This window comes from Dermacentor silvarum, chromosome 2 (assembly GCF_013339745.2).
Source record: "Dermacentor silvarum isolate Dsil-2018 chromosome 2, BIME_Dsil_1.4, whole genome shotgun sequence".
NCBI lineage: Eukaryota > Metazoa > Arthropoda > Arachnida > Ixodida > Ixodidae > Dermacentor > Dermacentor silvarum.
In genome coordinates, this window is record NC_051155.1 from 57,495,082 (window position 1) to 57,511,597 (window position 16,516).

General features: G+C 45.9%; 1 protein-coding gene across 1 annotated transcript; it reads left to right on the forward strand.

Moving 5' to 3' along the window:
- The first annotated feature begins 682 nt into the window (after nucleotides 1-682).
- On the forward strand, nucleotides 683-10,289 carry LOC119440943 (defensin-like). The gene is made up of 4 exons (XM_037705738.2): nucleotides 683-744; nucleotides 1,405-1,556; nucleotides 2,322-2,381; nucleotides 10,116-10,289. Exons 2-4 carry the CDS (start codon nucleotides 1,514-1,516, stop codon nucleotides 10,235-10,237), a joined length of 225 nt encoding a protein of 74 aa, XP_037561666.1. The 5' UTR covers nucleotides 683-744; nucleotides 1,405-1,513; the 3' UTR covers nucleotides 10,238-10,289.
- The last annotated feature ends 6,227 nt before the right edge of the window (nucleotides 10,290-16,516 follow it).

Below are 16,516 nucleotides of genomic sequence, written 5' to 3' on the forward strand. Positions count from 1 at the left end.
CATCTGTTATCCTATTTTCTGTGCTAAGGTATAACATAAGAGCCAGCTCTATGCGCGTGTCAATTCAGCTTGGCACAGAATGCCTTGAATCATGCAATGCATAACGTTCGCGTGTGCTTGAAATCGAGACTTAGGCGCTTTATTGAGTGGGCCCGAGCCCGGGCTCTCGGATCGGCCCGGGCCCGTGCAGTGTTCTACTCTCGATCTCGACAGTACATAAGTAAGCTATTTGTAGTGACATGGTCAATAAGCTTTATACGATCGACTGGGGCTCGAAAGTCGGTATAGTGACAAAAAGATAATGACATTTGAGTTTACCAAGCATTTTACTGTTTATAATTACCATAATAATTTTTATGAAAATAAATTATGAGTTGAGAATCGTCATGACAGAAGACCCTAGGAGCTACAAAAAACTTGGAGAAGGTCACCTTGAATACAGAATAGAAGAGGGCATGCGTTGTACTTAGTTATAGAGGTAATCTGTCACTCCTCCTTTAGTTGGAAGCAAATGCTTTTCAAGTAGGCTAGGAACTACTTCGCAGAACTTCGCGCTCCAATCACATGGCTCCACGATAGAAACGCATTGTTGTATTCTACTTCCCCCGCTGGTGTTTTTTATAGACGTTGTCACTCACGCGTTTCTGAATTTGATACATTGTGCGCATGCAAGAAGAACCCTATATAAGCCAAGAAGCTTGTCCTAGGTGTAGTGTCTTTTTTGCAGGACTTCTATCCTAGCAGGTAAATGCTACATTTTTGTCGTGGATGCTTAGTGTGACATTACAGGGTAACTAAAATTAGAATTGTGCTGTGATAGATTGTGCAAATACAAAACGAATTGAAAGAAAACGTTCACTGCGTGCAAAAGGACGGTGGCCATGCGAAGCCATGCGAAGCCTCAGTAGGGAGTTGTACAATGTGTTGACATTGCTTTTCCACTGTGATCGAAGAAATGTTAATCGAAGCAGAGTGATCCGTGCTGCGTTCGGTTGGCGTTCACTGGAGGTAGTGCTTTTATGGTATTTTTTGTGGCCTTTAGCCCAGCGTTGCCTTGAAATGCCGTTGTGTGCTGCTGGCGTTTATTATTAACCGAGTAATGTCGTTGGTTCAGCACAGTACCGCTAGCACATAATGTTCAGTTAATGCCAGATTTCGTTTTTTAGTAGACGCGCAACCGCCTAAGTTCTGCCTGTATAAAACTTGGCTGCTTGCTTCTTTCTTTTGTTGTTTCTTCCTGACCACGCAAGGAAGCTGAGCTGGCCATTCCAAAGTTGCAAAGCACCTGTACTCCTAAAGACATCTTGAGATGCTTTTAAATCTTGAATACGGGACACTTCTTAATCGTGGCAGCCGTAAGATCACTAAGTCACTTAAATTTTGGTATTTCTCTCTCATTGACAGTGCTTTCAAACTCGGAGCTTTCTAGCAGTAACTGGAAGCCTTGCTTCGCTAGTAGCATTCACTCGAGTCAACTGGAACCTTGTGCCTTGAGTCCTGTTTGGCTTCCAACATGAAGATCTTCTCCGTCGTCGTCCTGCTGACGGTGCTGACCGGTGAGGAGGTTGTGCCACAAAGAGGCGCAGTTTTTCTTATATATATTCGCTTATAACACTAGTTCTAGGCTCTTAATAATGCAATTCACTGCTGGAGTTCGTAATCGAGAAAGTGCACTTTGCCCCCTGAGTTTTTGCTCGTGTGCACCTTCAACTTAGTGTTTTCATTTTTTTTGTCGGGGAGGGGGGGGGGGGGGTTTATTGATACGCTTTCGAGTAATTCCGAAAGAGTTCTTGCGAGAGCACGAAAGCGATCCCTGTGCAAAATGCGAGTAATATTTGTGCAGCAGCAAGACTCAAAAAAAGTGATGCTCGAGTATTAGCAAGAAAAGTTAATAAATAAATGATCGCCATCGTGTCCGTTCCTTTGTTCGTAAGCCTGCTAGCACGGGACGTTATGACGTTACCGGGCGAATAGTCCCAGGTTTAACATTTTGGATCGACATCTTTTGAGAATACTACTGTATTTCTTTTTGTAATTTCATAAACTACGGCAACGGAATCGGGTTTGAGTAATAGAGTGTCGCACACTGCACCAGTTGTTTTCACGTCGCGAAGTTTTCGGGTTCCTATACAAGATGCCCGTCGCTAAGTAGAGGTCCCGTGCCGGACGTTACAGCATGCAAGGAAAGAAAGTATCCAATCTATAGGGTTCTGTATAAAATACAGCCCCGCGCACTTCTTAGAGTGGTGTTAAATGCAGGACTGTGAAGTTTAACAGTGTGCCGGTGGTTCTGACAGTGTCTTTGCATGGTGTTCGCGCAGCAATCCTGGCCTCGGCATCTGCTGCTGAGGAAGGAAGTGAAAAGGCACACCACAGGGTCCGTAAGTATGCAGCGCACGAGACGCATTCATCTGTGGGCTCTTGGTTATTGATCAGCGTGCACCAGAACATTCGGACGCCGTGAGACCGCTGGAGTTGCGCAATGCGTGAAAGCCATTGCCATGGTCTAAAGACACATGCCCACGCTCACACGCACGCACGCAGACAGAACGTAACGGTGTCTGAAATAAAGCCAGTTTTGAAAATTAATGCCTAGTTACTTTACCCGAAAGCACTTATTTAAAGTTACGTACAAGACAGCGAACACTAGAGGCTCAGAAGCGTTAATATGGCAGTAACATGTACCGCATAGAAAAGTTGCAACTCTTATGTTAATAATTTGTAACACCGCCTTGGTGGCTTAGCGGCTGTGGAATTTCGCTGCTAAGCACGAGATCGTGGGATCGAATCCCGGCCACGGCGGCCGCATTTCTGTGGGGGCGAAATGCAAAAAACGCCTGTGTACCATGCATTGGGGGGCAGGTTAAAAAACCCCACAGGTGGTGAAAATTAACCCGGAGTCCCCACTATGGTGTGACTCATAATCAGATCGTGGTTTTGGCACGTAAACCCCACGAATTTAATAAGTTGTAACGCACATTCGGCTTTTCCGGCTTGTATTAGAAGCAGCTTTCGATGGTTTATTTTTGTACATGGTAGAACCTACCGCACCTTTCAAGCTTTAAGGTTTCACTATAAGCTTTCTGTGCAGTTCTGGAATCTCAGTTCATGTATGCAATAAGGGCTGGTCCAAATCTTGGATTGTTTACATCAATTCATTTAGCAAGTGGCGCTTGAAGCCCAATCGCAACAACTGCATGACGTGATGTATAGTTTGTGAATGCGCATGCGAATATCACCACAGGAACTAGACGAGAGAAAGGTGTGTTTTGTCCATGTGTTCCATCGAAGCCACCGAGATTGCGCGCATGGGATGTGTGTAAACATGCGCTCTGTTTCCTTTGTGCAAAAAAATTGATTTGCTGACGCCCTAATCTGACAGAAATTTTGTACCCTCGTTGTTCCTTTTTATTGCGATGTCGAGTGCAGCCAAATGATCGTGTGACAAAGCCAGCTTGGGATTGGTGGATGATCCGTTCTTGTAAAATAGTAAAAATTCTTTTTTTTTGCATTTGTAGTTCTTCGCCTTTGAGTATATTTTTGTATTTATTTCATTGAGAAGGGAATAAGAACTCGCCGCGGTGGCTTAAAGGCTATGGCGTCGCGCTTCTAAGCACGAGTTCGCTGGATCACATCCCTGCCGCGGTGGCCGCATTTCGATGGGGGCGAAATGCAAAAACGCCCGTGTCCCGAGCATTTGAGGCACGTTAAAGAACCCCACAGGTGGTCAAAATTAATTCGGAGTCCCCCACTACAGCGTGCTTCATAATCAGATCGTGGTTCTGATGGCACGTAAACCCCCAGAATTTCATTAACAAGGGAATACGTCGATAGTTTCAAGTAGCGCTCAGTTGTGTGTGTTTCTCTTCAGTGTATCGCGTCAAAATGTTGCGCAATGCCACGTCTAGTATGCTATACCAACACGACCCGTCTTCAACCTTAGTGTGTTTTGTCGCTTTTGTCAAGCGTGCGCACTTGTTGTCGTGGTCACTCGAATTATGAGGTGCGGTCGCAGGCACACGCGAGTAAGCTCAACGGACTTGGGAGTGCTTCAATAATTCTGGTGGCGGCAAAATTTGCAGTTTTTGAGGGTAAAAAAGTAGTATGCCGATGATTTTTTTATTCGTTGATACTCTGAGCGATACTCACGTCGCAGGTGGGGCTCGTTTAGAGATTTAATTTATATATCTTGAAATAAATGAACATAGATCTCTTAGACAGAAACACAAAGAGACAAAATTCGCAGCAAAATTGTCGTAGGCCCAAGCGCTGCATGGTTATTATTGACGTTATGAAAGCAATAGAAGGACTACGCGGTGAGCAGCTTCATTTTCGCATCGCAGGTTTAACTGAACTTCGTAAGTGTATCGTTTGATAGATGTGATTTAGAGGCGCCGAAAAATAAGTTTTGACTAAGAAGAAATTGCAGGAAAGGCGTCTGTGGCCACCAAAGCAAATGAATGTAGGCGCCGAGAAACGAAGACAATGAAGCTTCGTGATAATTTGATGAGTTGGAAACATGAGCAGCACACGTAATAGATAAATAAATAAATAGATAAATACCTCACGGTGCGATGACGCTGTAGATTGCCGGAAAGACCTACTTCCTTACCTCCTGGATATCACGCGGGAGTGCAACTTAACTTTGGCTGCGTTTAGGTCGAATATTACGTGAGAATCGGAATGCATGATTTTTGAACGGTTATCTAGGGAAGACACCCGATACAAGGAACATTCGCGTCTCAGAAGCATTACTGTATAGTCGCATGGAAAGCTTTTGGCGCGCTGCGAGAATGAGCTCCAGGTAAGTGGATTGGACTAATTAACTCGCAGTTCTTATCAGCGCGTGTTGGCTGCACATCTGCACGACGTCGATGTTATCACTCTATAATTACCACAAAATAATGACGCAGCAGGCGCAGATGGAAAAGGCGGCATTGGCACTTCGCGGCCTCTCGGAAGTTGAGCCGCAGAGAAATGCGCTGATTGAGGATCACATGTCCCGGATTCAGCGACGACAAATCCAATCCGCATGCTAGCTCAGTGACATTTAAGTTTTGAGCGAATGCGTTACCTTTGGATCGGTGCCACACTTATTATAGGCCTTGGCCCGTATCGTAACCAACACTTAACGAATTACAAGATAAAATAAGCAGACGCACAGAAAAAAGAAGTGCCGGTTTGCTAGTCTACAACAGAAATAACGGGAAGAGCTGCCTGCTTGTACTGTACAGAGAAAAAATATCTGGCCCTACAGTCCGAAAAAAAAGAAAGAACAGTCGAATAATTTCCCACATCCTACGAAGGATGTTACGGTTCCATGTTACGCGCTTTACCATATCGAAATCTGACGTGCCTTAGCCCAAAGTGCTATAAAATCTTTTAAGTAATGCGTCTACATCACAATAATCATTAGCCAAAAAATTTGTAATCAAAAGAGGAGACTAGAACATCAATAATGGGATTGCTACCCGTTCGTTTAAATACATAGTGCTCTTCGAGACAGGCCTTTTATTATCACGGGCATTAACAGCACAAAACATTGGTGGCATATCCATCCTTGGAGACGATTGGCGACGTTAACGCGATTAGCAATCTTTCTTATAATGGCTGTGTATTATTGGAGTCATTTTTGCACACAATCGACACGGACCCCCTTCACTGTGTCCGTGTCGATTGTGGCGCAAAAAGATTTCCATATGGGGATGATATGTTTTATGTGCTATGGTGATTATTATGATAACTATTACATCCCCATGCCATCCGTGAATAACGAGAGCAGCTCTCTCAGCCACGATAGGTCAACTGGACAAACGCTTAATAACGCAAATCAACATCCTTGTAAACTGGCCTACACGAAAAACAGCGCGAGCCACCTGAAGGCACTGCTGCGTTATTTAAAAGACACCGAACTCAGTGACAAATTGTGACTGTACACTGTGTGACGTAGGATGGGACGTTGACACTATTCAACACTAGAACGCCTTCGCAGACTGACAATGCCCACAGAAACAGTTCAGTTGTGTGTGTGTGGTGTGTGATTTTTTTCTTTCCTTTTTTCCCCTTTTTGTACTTATTTTTCTCTCTCTCTCCTGTCGAATCCCTTTACCCCTCCCCCGGGTACAGGGTAGCCAGTCACAATGTCGAATTATGCCACGACGCAGTATATCTGGTTGTAATAGCTGCACGCCAGTTGAAACCTCGTAGCAACCCCCACTATCCCTATGGTGTCTTGGCTGAAACTTCGTTACAATGGCTGTTACATTAAGTGGTTGCGCAGGACGCGGGGGTGTCGATGCGGCCCTGTCGCTTTCGTACACTTAAAGCTGCGTACACCCCTTGTGTCACCTCGGCACATCCATTCTAGGGGGCTGGCCAAGAGAGAGAGCAAGGAGAGGAAAGGCAGGGAGGCCAACCAGAAGAGCGCCCAGTTTGCTACCCTGCACTAGGGGTGAGGGAAAGGGGGAATAGAAAGAGTAAAATAGGGAGACAATGAGTACTGAGTACACGTGGGACGATGTACAGGGACACTATAGGCGGTCTCTTAAACCGGTGCACTTCAAATACTGTACTAATGCACGCATCGCTTTTTGTGCCAGTTACGGGTGTAGCCACGGTCCGAGTATCTTTGACTCAGAGAACGGTCTCGAGTCCAGTCGTTTTAAAGTTGTTCTGAGAGAGAGAGGCGTTGTAAGTCGTAGCGAGGACAGGTACACAATAGGTGCTCGATGGTTTCCTCGCGCATACAGGAGTCGCACATCGGGCTCTCGGCCATTCCCATACGATGTGAGTAAGCGTTCGTGAACGCCACTCCCAGCCACAAGCGGCACAGCAAGGTTGTTTCGCCGCGGGAAAGGCTAGATGGCAGTTGTAGCCGTAGCAAGGGGTCCAACTTGTACAATCGGCAATTGAAGGCATTTGAACTCCATAAAGCTTGTGACTTTTTGCGTGCAAGCAGAAGAAGTTCCCTGGCAGTGTCCGTCCTCGCCAAAGGCATTGTACGCGTCTGGGTGTCTTCGTGGGCAGATCGGGCAGCCCTGTCAGCAATGTCGTTGCCGATGATGCCACAGTGAGCAGGAATCCACTGGAACACTATGATGTGTCCTGTTTCCAGAGCATGGTGATATCAGCAATATCACCATGCGTGGTGAACAGAGCATGGTGAATATTAGAGCATGGTGAACATAGCAATATCAGGTACACAGTGCCGAAGTTGTGTGCTCGGGCTTGGTGACCCTATAGTGACCCACGTTGTCTGCTCGCCAAGACAGCCCGTTCCTAGTGGCCCAAGCTAGTAGACAACTTGAATCACTGGGTATGTGGATGAAGGTTAGATAGGTACCGAAAACTGGAGGAAGTTTCAAAAGAGTGTTTATAACTTTAAAACCGCTTTTTGGTCAGGCATTTCCTCAAGGATGTGTGAGTAATGACCGTGCTTTAGATGTGACTCACTAACAAACACTATAGATCTGAAATGAAATTGTAGCAGAGCCGACTACTTAAGTACAGCCTAATGGTGTAGATATGTCTAAGATCTTATCGCGTCCAGTGGATGATAAGGATTGCCAATCAATGCGTGCAGTAAATACTTTCCAGCCAGAACAATCAGTTTATTTTGTTTGCTACGATATATTCACCAATTGCGGCAAAATATTAGCGGTAGAGCTAAGGGGATGATAAATTGCGGTTAGAACAGCAAGAAACATTTGACGTTTAATCTTGGCACAAATTGTCTCCGTGTCGGGAAGGTGCCATTTAAGCAAAGGAGCTAAAAATTCCGAGGATATTTTTGATGACATTTCTAATAGTAACACGCCAAATGATACACATAAATATTGAAATCTGTTCGAACCATTACGATATAAATCGAAATATTTTTCTTTGATTGTGGAATATTTTTGGGGCACCTTTAATTGGTTCGCAGCTTTTTTATTTCGATTTCATAAGCTGTGCTTTGCTTTTAACCTACACAAGAACTGTAGCTGCGATCACTGCTTTGCAAATAATTTTTTCTATACTGGAGGCTTGAATTTCGACCATTTTTCATAGACAGATTTATCAGTGAGCACAAAAGTTCCAAAGGAAACACGTGCTCTTTTGGTACGGTAGACGCGAGAAATATTCAGGAAATAATCACGAAAAAGTATTTTTTGGGAAGTCTAGTGTGTGCTGACAAAATATTTCTTATGTTCACTAAAGTGTATCTCTGAGAAAAACACCATTTAAATTTTTTTTTTCCAGAAAGGTCACACTTCAACGCTCCAGCGGCGTAATACACAACATTTTTTTTATTCCGATTACCTCTGGACACGCTTCCTTTCACGTGCCTATGCCTTCCTTCAGTTCTTATTTTCGCCAGAGACCCGAAAGCCTCGTTTGGAGATTCTGTCGTTGGCCATCCTGCTCATCCCACTATAGTAGCAATATCACGTCAATGCTGGGACACCCCGAGCTTCAAAGCCTGTTTTTCTAGCATTGCTGCCATCATTATAATAATTAATGACGCCACACACAGCATTTTTCACAGTGGAGGCTTCAACGAATGTGCTTTTTTTGGCAACTGCACCAAGTCGAGTTGCTCAAAAACTCGCTTATGTTCTGGTACGTCCATTAAGGCATTTTATGAAAAGCTCAGGAGAATTTTCATTTTTTAAAAGCACTCGTAAAACGAAGAAAATTTGGGAGCTTTCAGTAAGGTCAAGAACTAGGAAGCTGTTTTGTGATAACCGATGGCAGCATAGACTTAAACGTTTCCCACCAAAATTATCGTCGCGCCCTTGCGGCATATACTGAAATATTGAGAACGTTAATGTAAATGAACAGATTTCTAAATCATTACGTAAGGAGCAACAGTTTATAAGTGATTTTTAAATATTCAAAAGCAAAAAAAAAAAAAAAAAAAAAAAAACCTACCAAGCAGCACTTGAGCTTTCACAGCCAGTAGGCGGAGTCTTTGGTAATTTGGCTGTGAAGCATTACTTTGGTAATGCTTCACAGCCTTTAGAATTTTAGCAGGTGTTATATATGCGCTCTCACCAGTGTGTACGCAAAGTTTAAAATCTCGTCTCTTGCGAAATATAACTGGATACACTTTCCTCTTTGAATCATATTGCAACCGTTTGATATGTTGCTAACCCGGACAGGAGGGGAGGAAATGGAGCCGGACAGAATATTGCTCGAAGTGACCCGAACAGGCAAATTACGGCCTGTGCAATAAATTACGTATTCAAGCGCTCCGGAGCGCATATGATTGAATTTCATGAGTGGTGCAAAATTTCGCGCGCAGATTTAGATGAACCAATCATACAAGGACAACGTTATAAATTGTGTAATAGAATTACACGCTGCTGATGTGTTTCGTTCAGCAGCTGGAACGAAACAGCTTAGCTGGAAATTGGGTAGTGATTATGCAAGTTCGCACAACTCTGCTCGCACACCGCTTCTCCACTCCTTTCTTTGCCATCCGCTCTCGTTATAACTTCGTGCTGTATTCCAGTTGACAACTATCCGACCACAAACACATATGTCATTTTTATTGAGGCATTGTAATATTATTAATAGTATCCTAAACTTTATTGTAAAGGGGGAAAGGGGAAATGAGAATGGAGCGTTATGGGTGGGGCCACAAGCCTGAGGCCCGCTTGACCTAACCCAGGAGAGCTAGTTGTACTTCCAGGTCAGAGCTGGCGAGTTGTGCCTCCCACTGCTCCCTGCTATTTACCACTTTGCTAACTGGGGAAGTCTCTAAATTTTCAGGCTTCTTATCGCACCCCCCCTGATATGTGATTTAATGTAGGTGAGCTGCCGCACCACGGACAAGCGTCCCGATACAGCGTCGTATAAATGTTGCTTAATTTTGAAAGATGTAGCAAATGCAGCCAACTGTAGCTATTGCGCCCGTCGCGACTATGCTATGCAGCACGTTTCACGGTATACTTTCCGAAGTGAGGCTGGTGGCCATTGTGCAGACGAGCCATACGCTGCACCGTTAGACGGCGGCCGTCTGCGCTTTAAACCTCGAGGAATAAGTAGGAGTGTACTTCTTTACCATAGCAATGTGTCGGTTTTCAAAGATCTACGTTGACGCAACGTATGTATTAACACTTTGTTCGCAGGACGAGGCTTTGGCTGCCCCTTGAGTGCGTGGATTTGCAACTGGCACTGCCAGAACATTGGCCGCAAAGGAGGCTACTGCGGGAACAGATTCCGAAGAACCTGCTACTGCTTCTGGAAGTGAACCTCGCTCGGATTTCAGCTGCGAATAAACATTACAGGCAAGCACAGCGTGACCTCGGTGTTGTTTATGAAGCCGCTGTGAGCTCCGTGACGGGCTCCAGGTTAAGTTTGAGCACCCGGCGGTTATTTAATCTGTTGCATTCCTGTTCCATCTGAATGTGGCCGCCGTGGCAGGCAATCGATCTCTCGACCTTGTGGTCAGCAGCACAGCGTCATGTCCACCGAACACCGCGGCGGACGCTCGACGATACAAGAGGCGACTCGAATGCCGCGAGAAAACAGAGTGAGGGGAAGAAGGGGGCGCTGAATGCCATGACTAGAACATGAACACATAATCACGAATAAGGTGACGATGATGATGCTGCTGTTGCTACTGCTGATTGTGATATTAGCATGCCCATCAACAAAATTCGTTGGCCCTTTCCACTCCTGAAGATGGTTAACCAACGAAGCTGAAACGTGCGGCCCCGGTGTTTATCACTAGGTGTGATGATGTGGATAGTGGCGTGCGGTGGCGAGAAGACCTGCTTCGAATGATGATTGTGTTGTGGCTACAAGAAGAGGATTGGTGATGATGGTAATGGAAGATGACGACACGTGCCACGAACGAAGAAGCGACACGAGAGCGCGCAGAGCGTGAGAGAGAGCGGCAGCCTCGAACGCAAGCTCGCAAAACGGCGGCTCCAGGCTCGGGTACCGGCGACCGGGTGTCCAGCTACCGTGCGGACCTGGTCGGAGAACCAGCTCGTGGCTGGGCTTTCCTGCGCACCAGCGGCCTGCTGTGATAGCGGCCTGGTGCAGTGCTTCCGGCTCGGACCGGGACGCCTGATCTACCTGCCTGCCGAGCGAGCCCGATGACTGGCGACCGGGTGTCCTGCTACCGTGCGGACCTGGTCGTAGATCCCGCTCGTGGCTCTGCTCTCTTGTGTACCAGCGACCTGCTGTGATAGCGGCCTGGTGCAGTGCTTCCTGCTGGCCACCGGGGCGCCTGAGCTACCTGTCCGCCGACCGAGCCCGACGTTATAGCGGCCGAGGCGTTACAGGCCAGGCATTACTGGCCAGCTAAAGCAGTGGCCTGGTGTTCTACCGGCCTGCTGTTTTCTTCCTGCTGCCACGTCGCGACACGGTGCGGCGTGACAGCAGCGACGTAGCCACAACGACGCTCCACCGTTACAACCACCGTCACGGGCACCGCAACGACGATGCACACGGGCGAGTGGTGACACATGAGGGCTAGGCACATATTTATATAGGACAAACAATTCGCGAACTCTAGTCCACGTACATGTAAATCGTCTGTATGTAAATCGTCTTTATCGTGCTAGCGTGTCTGTTAAAGTCTGTGTTTCGTGTAGCAAGCTCCCGTCTGCCGTGTCATTATTAAAGGATCCTGGGCCCAACTGGAAACCGGCGAGCTTGTCGTTGTTTTTCCCATCACACTAGGTTAATCCCGACGGTTCATTAAAGTATTTCTCAATTATGAAGTTACACACACGTTCGGCTGCGACGGAGAGAACGACGTCACTGACGGTATGCCTGCAGTCCGCCGTTGTCTCTTGCGTTCGATGTCTCGAGTTTGCTCGGCGGCGTGGTTAGCAGCATTCGCCCGCCATTGCTGCTAGCGATTTTTATAAATTAAATTGATTCAAAATTAAATCTGTCCGTCACGTAAGACTATGAATGGCTCATACATCCGTAAATGCGGCTTCCCCATTATGAGGACAGAAGAAAAGTGAAATTCTACACTGGAATGATGAGCGCCAACGGTGCCAGCTGGTGGAAGACGACGACGATGCTCGAGCCACACCTGATGATGATAGTTTTTTGTGGACAGGCGACGGACAGGCGCTTTTTCGTTTCGCCTAGCCATATAAAGCTTCGCTTTAAAAGGGACGGTGGCAGATACCACTACGCTTGTTTCTTCAAGCTTTCTTGGGCGTGTATATTGACACGTATACATGTTTATCTTTCACCGGTGGCCCCTTTCCACCGGCTAACAAATGTTAAACCTTATCGCTCAGCGTAGGACGCGCCTGTATCGGAAGTTTCTAGAACGTTATCGATGCTTCTTTCCGTTGCCTGTTTTCACCGAGGCTTATGTTATCTGATTTTATGACCGAAGCGAATTGTCTAGAACTTTCTGGAAGACCCGCGGGCATCAGGGATTAATCTGGAACCTTCGATGACTGAGGTATAAAAGCCGACGCGTTTCGCCGCTGATCAGATCTTCGACGATCGCCGACTGTGTTCGCCGCTATCGTTGTGCTTTGAGTGTAGCTTGCTTTTGTGGGCACAGGTTCGCCCAATAAACAACCAGTTTTGTCATACACAGTTTTGCGACTGCTTTCTTTACCGTCACTACTACGTGACAATATGTTTAAAGATCTAACAGGCTAAGCTGTATGAATCAGAGTTAAATTTGAGCTTTATTGCATGCTTATTGCCTGCTTGTTGCGTCCTTATTTTGCACCACTAATTTTCCAACGATCCTTTAGTATAGGTTCTATACAGAGTATACTATGACTATACTACGTTTCATTTATGCATCCGGTGCTTTACTCGAAAGCCAACGCTTCGTTCGAACCGACTGCTTCCATATATATCGCTGAACGCATACTCTAGCATTTTAACAGAACATGCCCAAGGGCTGCTGAACAATTTCCGATTGCTCTGAATCAGTCATCCTAATCTGAAACTATTTCATAAGTGCGCGTTCTCCGACACCCTGATCTGGCTTCGAAGAGAGAGAAGGAGATAAAGAAAGAGAGAGAGAGAAAAAAAATCACCAGCCCTTCCTCTGAAGAGAAAATGGGGGTAAGCGAAGGTTGTCGTGTGTGTACTTGACCTACTACTTTCCCTTCCCATTCCTACTACTTTCGTTCCCTTTCCTGATACTTTTCGTTCCCTTTTCTTCTACTTTTGCTTCCCTTTTGTGCAACTTTTCCTTCCGTTGCGTTGTACGTTTTCTTCCCTCGATGTATACATTTAATAAACGTTTATGTTTTATTACCGTGACATGTCGTGAACTTTACGTTACCCTGACGAAGGTCAGATACACACACGCCAAGCTTCGCTTACCCCCACTTTCTTGACAGGAGAAGGGCTGGTGAATTTTTCTACACCGATACCCAAATAACCTACACGTGCATCAATTTTCGTTCACATTATGCCGTCGTCTTTCGAAGCAGATCTTGCTTTGTGCCTTGTCACTTGGAAGAACGCCCAGGCCTCGTCCCAGAGACGGGCCTCAGCAACAACGCTACAACAGGCGCCCCTCGGCCGTTGCACTGGGTGGCTGCCCAAGGTCGCACGCCGTGAACAGAAACGGCGACAGGAACTTTTGGAGCGGGACCACGCACTGGCTCTGAGGGTTTTGTGGCTTTCGAGCTCGAGGTCGCCCCGTCACGTTCGCCACGCAATCTTTCGTTTCTTTTTTCTTTCTTCACTCGTGCTCATGGGCGCCCGTGCCACCTGCCCGCGGCTCGCGTTCTCTTCTTCGTTTTTCTTTGTCTATGTAATGTCCACACCTACAACTAAAAATAAAGAGACAGTGCTTATATACCTCAGGTCCGTTCCTCACACCCTCATAACCCCTTGTGTCGTTTAGGGACGTTACACTCCACAATTTGATATAGGGTGATTCGATGTAAGATCAAACAAAGGATGGCCGGTTGGCCTTTTAAATTTATTTCAAAATTTTATATATTGTTGCCTGATGAGTGGAAAGAAGAGATCCGCAATGGGTTTTGCTGCCAAAATTTTTTTCGAAGCACCGCGAATCAATGATGACGAAGAGGTGGAGTGCCAGCGCTTACCTGCTCTGCTGTTCTCGCCAACTTTGGTTATGAATTACACAAAATATATTAAAGTTAGGTAGCTGAAATTTCTTTAAATAAGTATATGCATGTTTTTGCTTGTGTTAAGTTATTTTTGGTTTTTGTGGGCAGTGTAGATGTTTTTATAAAAAACTTCAAAATCAGCCCAGGAAACGTTCGTTGGTCTACTTTGCAGGTCTTTATCTCAGAAAATGCTTGTGGTAGAGCGGCAACAATTCCGCATTACGTTCTAAGCGTACTTATTTACCAATTGCTAAAGCTTATATTTATATAACTTTTCAATAAAGCGATACTATCGGGCGAACTTCAAGAAAACACCGAACAATGGAAATTTATGATGACAATTAAAAAAAAAAAGCATTTTTGATATTTCTTAAACTTTGCCCACTTATTCTCCTCCACATCAGCTTTCACAATCATTAAAAACATATTGCATAATTTTGTTCCATTCGTAGTTACAGCCCGTCGAATGAGACCCTTACGCAAGGATAGGCAATTGTTGTAGATCCGACTCCTTACCCGCTAAGTGTATAGAATGCAGGCAAGATTGGATTTCTGTTTCTTGAAAGGCCAGTAGTATTGAAAAAGGCAGAAAGTATGAACGTGGCGCTCCAGTGGCAAAGCACGATGTAGAACACCAAGGGAAACAAAAGCAAAACTATCGGTAACCGTGCGCCTATCTCAGATGACGGCAGCAGACGGCTTGAACAGCCGACGGCCTGAACATAGAGAAAGGAATTCAACAAGAGGGGACACTCGGCAAAAACTGGCAACAGGAAACACGTCGCCATACGTCACGCTATACTTTTGACACCGAACGTTAGCTGCCGCGAGCATCGAAAAAAAAAAAAAAAGAAAATGAACTTAAGTTAACAGGCATTGATTTATTTTTAAAATTCTTTGCCGCGAAAACTAAAACGTTTTGCGTATAAATGAACTTAGGCTTTGTGACTTATTTTCCTTGCCTTACCTAGCCACAGGTCGATGACGCGCCAGTTACATGCGTCATCCGCCAGACACTCCCCCGAAGCCAGCGAGGATGGCTGCGCGCGCATTTGAGCGCTCGCGCGCGGCGACGCGTATGTCTCATTCTTTTTTTCTTTTTTAAATGTAACCTGGTTTATTGGGCTCTCGGCGTATTCTTGCGTTCCTTCTGCACTGGGACAAGACACCACTGCACTATTGGACTACGGCAAGGTGAGAAATCTTGTTTCACAGTCTACGACGCAATTAGGCTTACGGCACGGGACCGAGACTTGAGACGCAGTTAGCGAAAAATAGCTCGGCCATCCTGGCGCAGTTAATTTGAGTAAATGAATCGTGCTGAGACATGTTTACGACGCTTCCTAGGGGACTATTGTAACTTTTTTCGGTTTTTGAGCCACACTGGCCGCACAGGGCGCCGTGTCGCAGTTAGCGAGAACTCAGCCGTGGTGTGTAGTCTAGTGCATCTTGCTAGGAGAAGTTTGTGCCGCTTTCTCTGACGCCAGACATTACTGAAAAGTAATTTCGTTACTTTCTGGAGTACTTTTGAGGCACGCTGGCCGCACAGCGCGCTGTGACGCAGTTAGCGATAAGCAGCTCGGCCGTGGTGATAAAGTTAGTTTGGCGTGTAATGAATCTTAGAGGGACAAGTCTGTGACGTTTTTTGTGGCTCCGCAACAACATATACCTTCTTTCGGTACTCACGCCTGTTGAAAACGCGATGAGCGATTGCCAAGAGTGATAACATGGGGTGTGCTGCTGGCGCCGGCAGAACGTGCGAACGACGAACGTATCAGAAACTTGTAATTCGAAAATTACGTCTTCTATAGGACTGAAAAAAGGCATTGCACCCACGCATTTGTCTTGAGTGCCTGTTGCGTCCGTCTCTGTGTATGTCGCGTACCGTCGCGTCGCCCGAGGCCAAGTTTTGGAAACGCGAAGTCGCTCGTGTATTTGTGCTGCCTAAGTGCAGGAAATAATGCCCGGAAATTGGGGAACGCTTGGAAATCAGATGTTTTCATATATGTTTGGGATGAGTCGGGTATTTTCTACGCCATGTATGTAAAAGCGAATTGCTTTTGTTTGTAATGCCGCCCATTCACCGCTTTCGCACGTTTCGCCTCGCAGTATTCCTATGTCTAAATACCAAAATGACTCATGCTTGTAACATGCTGTTACGTGCTTGCAAATGTAACATGCTTGTAATTTACTTTTTTAACACGAAAGTGTTTTATGCCAGGGTCCACCAAGACTTCACTGACGTATTTCCGTCACGGAAATACGTCACACGAACATACACGAACATAATACAAAGAAAGAAACCAGAAGAAAAAGTTCCACAAACATGCAAAATTTGGAAATCGAACCCACGACCTCTCGGTCCGCGACGATAGATCGCCGAGCGTTTAACCCATTGCGCCACAAACGCTTTTGCAGAGAGCTACACAGACGCGCCTTAT

Bases quoted from the DNA above. Each gene is read 5' to 3' on its own strand.
- LOC119440943 (XM_037705738.2), top strand. From the start codon at position 1,514: ATGAAGATCTTCTCCGTCGTCGTCCTGCTGACGGTGCTGACCG. The intron at 1,557-2,321 runs GTGAGGAGGTTG...GTGTTCGCGCAG, and splicing joins CCTGCTGACGGTGCTGACCG to CAATCCTGGCCTCGGCATCT. The intron at 2,382-10,115 runs GTAAGTATGCAG...CTTTGTTCGCAG, and splicing joins AAAGGCACACCACAGGGTCC to GACGAGGCTTTGGCTGCCCC.